The sequence below is a fragment of the Bidens hawaiensis genome, unplaced genomic scaffold, assembly GCF_021521415.1.
Source record: "Bidens hawaiensis isolate Kalapana, Puna unplaced genomic scaffold, B.hawaiensis_p1.1 tig00050481_1, whole genome shotgun sequence".
NCBI lineage: Eukaryota > Viridiplantae > Streptophyta > Magnoliopsida > Asterales > Asteraceae > Bidens > Bidens hawaiensis.
Window position 1 is genome coordinate 14,963 of NW_027499028.1, and position 7,675 is coordinate 22,637.

Here is a 7,675-nt window from a genome sequence, read left to right on the forward strand (position 1 = left end):
TCTCGAGGAATTTGCCTTGCAAGGCCAGGACACAACTAAAATTTTTACTGAGAAGACGAAGCTTTATGACGACTTGAAGTTTGCTATTGAAGACCAGATAACTAAGCTTGCGGATAAAGAGGATGGGATTGATCAGTTGAAGGCGCTTCTTGCAACTGACGATGAAGATCAAGAAGACGCGGAAAACGAAGATGCGGCATTGTAATTATATATTTTTGTAAATTGTGTGTATTCGTCTTCCTTGTAATCATCATTAATATCTTGTAATCTCATTTGAACATAAATAAGAAGTTCGTTTCATCCGGTACACTTTGTTTCATTCTTCATAATATAAGTGTTTGTAGGATCTTCTTATTTGTCAATAAAGGATTACATGATGCTCGTTGTAAGGACATATGAGTCCCATCCGGTACGCGGACCAGAAAATGTATGTTACATGAAACTAGAATGTTGGATTAATAAAGCTTTACATAAAAAAGGCGTAAGCCAAACTGAATTACAAGCAATGACATTAAAAGTCTTTCTACTAATCTATAGGCGCGCATGCCAAAAATAAATAGTTAACAGTAAGTCTTGCTATATGCCACATTCCAAGTTCTGGGATCTCAGTCCCGTCCAACTTCTCTAACTTGTAAGCACCCTTGGATAATACTTCTTTAACTTTGTAAGGGTCTTCCCAAGTTGGGGCCAACTTTCCCGGACGCTCTTGACTATAAGCTTCGTTATTGTGGAAGACGAAGTCTCCCGCATCGAATGTGCACTTTTGGACCCGCGAGTCATAATATTTCTGCAGCTGGCATTTATAGTTATACTCGCGGATCAATGCTAAGTCCCTCATTTCTTCGAGGAGGTCTAGGTTGATCCACAATTCTTTGTCATTATCATTGATCATCAAAATTCGTGGGGATGGAACCCTGATTTCAGTCGGGATCATGGCCTCAGTGCCATAGCTTAAACTGAATGGCATCTCAGAATTACTTGAATTCTTCTGAGTGCGAAAGGCCTAAAGTACATGTGACAGTTCGTCGACCCAGCCCGTTCGTTTAGTATCTAATCTTGCTTTAATCCCTTCTTTGATTGTCCGGTTAGTCCGTTCGACCTGACCATTGGCCTGCGGATGAGCTAAATATGTGAAAATCTTGGTGACCTGAAGTTCTTTCAATCACTCTTGCAGCCCACTATCCGCAAACTGGGTCCCGTTGTCACTCACAAGTTCTCGCGGAAGACCAAATCGACAGATAATGAATTCCCAAAGGAATTTCTTGACACTTGATGCCATAAAGGATGCGACTGGTTTGGCTTCCACCCACTTGGTGAAGTAATTAATGGCCACAATTAAAACTATGACTCGTCCCGGGGCTTCTAGAAAAGGTCTCATAATGTCAACAGCCCATTTTTGAAAAGGCCAAGCGGACATTACTGGTACAAGTTCATTCTTTGGTCGCAACGTATTGGGAGCGTGGCGTTGACAAGAATCACATTTCCTGATTTCTTGTACCGCATCCAAATGCATCCCTGGCCAGTAATACCCAACGTTCATAAGTTTCGCTACAACCATTCTTGGGCCTACGTGAAGGCCACAAATGCCTTCGTGAACTTCCCTTATCAGTTCATTCGCGTCTTCAGCGTCCACACATCGTAATAGTGGACCCAGGAAGGATCTTCAGTACAGAAAACCATTGCGCATTTGGTAGTTCAAGGACTTATGCCTTATCTTTCGGGTCGCGGCCTTCTCTTCCAGCAGGACTCCCGATGACAAGTAAGCCATGATCGGTGCCGTCCAAGATTCAACGCCTATTTGAATTACCAAAACCTGATTCTGTGGGACGGATGGTCGGTCCAGAACTTCAATGTGAATGTCCTTAGCGAAGTGCTCGAAATTTGTTGAGCCAATTTTCTAAGGGTATCCGCCGACTTGTTTTCGCTTCTCTTTATATGAATTACTTTACATGAAAGGAATTGAAGGATCAAGTCTTTTGCTTGTGACAAGTATGAAGCCATTACATCATTTTTTTGCTTCATAAGTTCCATTAATTTGTCCCGCAATCAACATAGAGTCCACCCGCGCTTCTAGGTGTCTCACCCCAAGTTTCTTAGCTATTTGTAAGCCTGCCAAAAAGGCTTCATACTCCGCCTCGTTGTTAGTGCTTTGGAAGTCTAACCTGATGGCATAAGTAAACTCATGACCTTTGGGATTGACTAGCCTAAGGCCTGCACCAGATCCCTCGTTGCTTGAGGCTCCGTCCATGAGCAACGACCAAACTTGTCCTTGTTCAGGAGGTACTTGGGGTTGCTGTTCAACTAAGCATTCTTGTTCTTTGTGTTGCAGAACTTCAGTGACGAAGTCCGCCAATACTTGCCCTTTGATTGCTGGTCTGGGTTTGTATTCAATTGCATGCTCACCCAGTTCGATGGCCCATTTCGCCAATCGCCCAGACAATTCCGGCTTGCTTAACACATTCTTGAGTTTATACCCTGTTAGCACATTAATGGGGTGTCCCTGGAAATATCGGCGGAGGCGCCTGGCAGCATAGACCAGTGCTAGAACCAATCTTTGGAGCATCGAATATCTGGTTTCCGGCCCTGTCAATGTCCTACTGACATAATAGATTGGTGTTTGAACATTATTTCTGTCCGTCAGTAGCACGGACCCAATGGCGATATCAGACGCCAACAAGTATAGTGTCAAGGGTTCTCCTGGGTGTGGTGCTGTCAGAGTAGGCAATTCCATCAAACACTTTTTGACTTCTAGAAATGCTTGTTCAGCTTCTGCGGTCCACTTGAAGTGCGCTTTCTTGATGCAATTTCTCATAGTTGAGACAAACGGATATGACTTAGCCGCGTGATTGGCCAAAAATCTACTTAATGCCACCAACCTTCTGTTAAGTGTCTGAACTTCCTTGAGGGAGGAAGTTGAAGGCATGCGGGCCACCGCTTGGACTTTGTCTGGATTAGCTTTGAAACCCGCATTCGTTACAATTACACCCAAATATTTCCCTTCCTCCATCCCGAAGGAACATTTACACAGGTTGAGTTTCATATTGATTCGTATTGGAGTCTCGAATGTTTCTTCTATGTCTCTTAACATCTGATCTTCTTCGGTACTCTTTATGACCAAATCATCCATGTAAACTTCTAAATTTCGCCCGACTGACCTTTGAACACCTCATCCATCCCGTGTTCTTCAAACCGAAGGGCATCATCTTGTAACAGAATGTGCCCTGATCGGTGCGAAAGGTTGTTTTGTCTTCGTCGCCTGATGTAGTATAAATCTGGTGGTAGCCTTTATAGGCATCAAGAATACACTTAAACTTGAAAGGAGCTACCGCGTCTACTTTAAGGTCAATTTCCGGCAACGGATAGCAATCTTTTGGGCACGCCTTGTTCAGATCTTTGTACTCGACGCACATTCGCCAATTTCCATTGCTCTTTGGAACGATGACTGGATTAGCCACCCAAGTCTGGTACTGTATTTTACGAATAATTTCGGCATTTAAGAGATCTTGAACATGTTCGTTCATTTCTTTCGCCTGTTCTTGTAACATCCCCAAAATTTCGATCCAAATTTGACAACTAAGTAAAGTTGAAGGATCAAAACTCCCTAAAATAAGTGTTGGGAAAAATTTAAATAAAGAAAACAATATCATTCTATAAGGAAATAAAATATCCCATAAATAAAGTTATCTTATGGTAAAGATATGGAATAAGGAAATTCCATCCCACATGGAAAGTGGTAAAGAAATGGAAGCTCTTTATAAGGAAGAGAGTTTCCATTATAATATTCTTATATGCTTAGCATGCACCCAGTGATCCTAGCGTAGGGTGCGAAGCACCCGACGCGCACGCGCACGGGCTCGGGCTCGGGCTCGGGCGAATGGCATTGGGCGATGGGCGCAATGTGGCGCTTTGATGGCGCACTTTGCACTTTGCACGCTCGCATCGCCGCGAGCCGCTTTAGTATTTTTGGACAATTAGAAGAAGTGACAAGCTACAAAAGGTAAAGGACTGAAAATGAAAAAAATATTATTCAGGGACCCATCGCGCTACACGATGAGTCCAAGAAGACGGCCATCGCGTATCGCGATGGACCGTGATGACTCAGGGACACGTGTCACCCTCTGGTGACACGTGGCAGCAGGGAAGGACACGTGGCAGGCCACGTGTCAACACGTGGCACCCATGCAGAAATGGTGGCGTCGCGGTACGCGACGGCCAAGGAAGAGGACCCATCGCGGTACAAAATCAGCTATAAAAGGGAGGGGTTACGGCTCATTCATTCACACACCACAGCCACTCTCTCTCTAGAAAATTTCTCTCACTACCTCGGTTTTCGTGCCCCGACCCGACAATTGTCACCTCGTAATCTGTGCCATACACCGACGAAACCTCGAAGTGCGTGCCATCCAAAATTAACCCGACATTCTATCTCGAAGTACGTGCACGTCATGACGGCCACCATATGTTGCCTCATTTTGCGTGCCAACCTCGAAGTTCGTGCTAAGCCCCGAAGTTCTGACAATCTAAGCACCAGTACGCGACATAGAGTAGAAGTGCTGCTCGTACAAACTTAGGTATTTAACTTCGAATACCCGTGTAAGGTAAGGGTTCTGACCTAAGTCATTGTGGTATTATTATTATATGGCTTAGACCATAGTCAGGGGTATAGCCCAAACCTTGATCATAATTATGTTTACATAAGCTATAAACATACAAAGGATTATAATAGTGTTTCTTTACAACTAAGAAGCATCAGTTTTACATTCATAAGGAAATATAGTTTCTTCACGATTAAGAAACATAGCATTCGTATACAAAGAATATAGTTAAAACATTGTTTTTTCATGTGTAAGAAACATAAGATTTTACATGCATAGCAGTCAATGAATGTTTCTTCTTGAAGAAACAAATTATAGATGTTTCTTCATGAAGAAGAAACCCATCATACGATTTGGTAAATAAACAGAAAGACTACGGGTCTAAATATTTTATTCAAACAAATGATCAATCAAGGTTTAAAGCTATTTAAACCAGACTAAAGGTCTATAGCCGGATCAAGAGACGATCCGGATATTTATATAAACCTATTTTATAATAGGTCAATCATCAATAAATCAATCATTCACAGTCAAGGTTTCAAACGAGATCACCAATCATTCATAACAGTCAATCACAGGTGAATACGTTCAAACCTTTTATAACGTGAATACGTTAATTTTTTTTATCAGTCAAAACATGTTTATACTCAATGAGACGAACGGGTGTTTGTCTTAACGAGTCAATCAATGTCTACATGAGATAATGAAATCTCTAAAACGTTATAATACAAAGTAGAGAATAAAATCAACTCAGACCGAATACGCATGTGTCTGGATCCAAACATAACTGTTAAAGCTCAATCAATCAATCAAAGGCAATGAAGCCGTGATCTTAAACGGTCATGACCAGTTCTCATTTCAGGGCCGTTTGGCTCGGGGAACACGGTTATGTGTGTAGGGAAGTGGTACATATACCGGAAGTAGAAATGCTTCCGCTGAGATTGTCAAGAAAACTACATTTGTATTGTAATCGTCATTCAAATGTTTTATAGAATCATACGTGTTCACCAGCATATAGCTGACGTATTTTACTCCACATTTCAGGGAATACAGATTAGTACAGGTAGCAAGACATTCATGGAGTTTGATGCTCGCAAGGTAATGATGGCTCAGTTTTTGATTATTAAAATATTGCAAACGATATTTCAACAAGCTTTATAAAACAAACATCGGGTATTTATTATACGATAAGTTTTCAAAGAAATTAATATTTTATTCAACCAAAGTCTTCCGCTAAAATAACCCGCAACTCTGATGTATTTACAAAACATGAACCAACTATTGGTCATACGACTAGGCCCTAAGCCGGGGTGTGAAAGTTCTGGACCCATTTTCCGTTTCTTTTGAACAATCGGTGTAATATTCGGATTTACCCTTAACTTATGTTCCACAAATCTCCACGGGACACCAATCATGTCCATGGGTTGCCAAGAAAATATGTCCATGTTCTTAGTTAATAACTACTTCAGAAATGTCCGTACTATTTCTGAAATAGTGGGTCCAATCACGATCATCTGATCTGGAAACTTTTTGTTCGAACCCCATTTTTCAGGCTCGGTTCGTTGAACTTGCTTTGGAACCTTACTTGGCTTTGAACTCTCTGTGGTCAAGCAATGACAATTTATGTGATAATTGTTATGCCAGTGCGGGTCGGAACCCCCACTGCACCATGAGCTGTAAATGGATGGGCATTAAAATCACTTATCGCCTCTCGCCCTAAAATGATATCATGTTTTTACGTCACCGATAACACCAATAATTAAACGTCCTCAGTTCTTGAATTATTTCCGTCACTGAGTGTGACCGGAAAAGAAATTACACCCCGCAGATGCATCACCTCTCCTCCAAACCGGACACAGGTGCTGAATTGGCTTCAACCTCACCTTGTCGTCTTCATCTAGTTGCTCAAAGCATTGTTCATACATTATATCCGAGGTGCTTCCAGTATCAAAAAAGACATAATGTGAACAATAATGACCAATGATGGCAATGATGATCAGCGGGTTTTTGTTACATGGACCTCCTTTGACCCGCGAAAAGATTACGGGTTCATTCTTCCACTCTTCATACTCAAGCTCTCTCCGCTTTCTCCAACTTTGTGCCCACCTTGTATCATGTGAACATTAAGGTCTTTGATCTGCTTCTTGGACGGGCTTTCGCTATCTCTCGCGAGAGCCTTACCAGTCCCTGGTTTTGAATTTTTTATCTAGTGTCCAAGTTTTTCAGATTTTACCACTGCTTCGATCTCATTTTTCAAAGCTACACATTCATTCGTGTTATGCCCTCTGTCATCATGAAACGAACAGTGTTTTTTAATATCCAAGAATGATCTCCTTGTGAGTGGTTGAGGTTTTCTGAAGTTCACGTTCTCAGTGGTCCAAGTGTTGGTGACTCGCGCTGAAGAATTCACTATTTTTTTGTTGCCTATCAGAGACCTAGCATCAAATAGTGTTGATGCTTCCGCGGAACGCTGTAGCCTTGACAAAATTGTTCCTTTTGCCTGTTTATTTGGTCGCGGAGTTTGAAATTCCATCTTCAATTTTTGCTTTGAATTATTAGACCCTAAGGTCTTTTCAGTACTTGCGTACAACTTCGACGCGGTCATAATATCATCCCATTCTTGTGGCATTCCATCCCTACCGGTTAAGGTATGGATCAACGCGTCACAACGCACGTTCTTGCAGAAGGCTCCCCGCAGCATATCTCTGTTGATTCCTCCGATATTTAAACTCTCGTCGTTAAATCGAGTGATGAAATCTTCAACATGCTCATTATCTTGGTGAATAACGTCTAAAATCTCTGACGGATCACGAGTATGCTTCTTTTGTTAACTGAAATGTTGGGAAAACTTTTTCACCAAATCCTCCCAGCTAGTAATCTGACCGTCTGGTAATTTCAAACCATTCTCGTGCTGCCCAGTTAATGTCAATGCGAACATGTGACACCAGTAGGAAGCGTCCATCCCCTATCACCCCCGATCGCTACTAAATTTTGGAGTTGATCGCTAGGATCAGTCATCCCATTATATTTACCCACCGACGTAGGGATTTTAGCATTCACAGGGAATGGGGCTGTTGCGA

At 42.0% G+C, this 7,675-nt stretch overlaps 1 protein-coding gene across 1 annotated transcript; it reads right to left on the reverse strand.

Moving 5' to 3' along the window:
• Positions 1-526: 526 nt before the first annotated feature.
• On the reverse strand, positions 527-967 carry LOC143598523 (uncharacterized). Its single transcript, XM_077076722.1, has one exon. It carries the CDS (start codon positions 965-967, stop codon positions 527-529), a length of 441 nt encoding a protein of 146 aa, XP_076932837.1.
• Between the last annotated feature and the right edge of the window lie 6,708 nt (positions 968-7,675).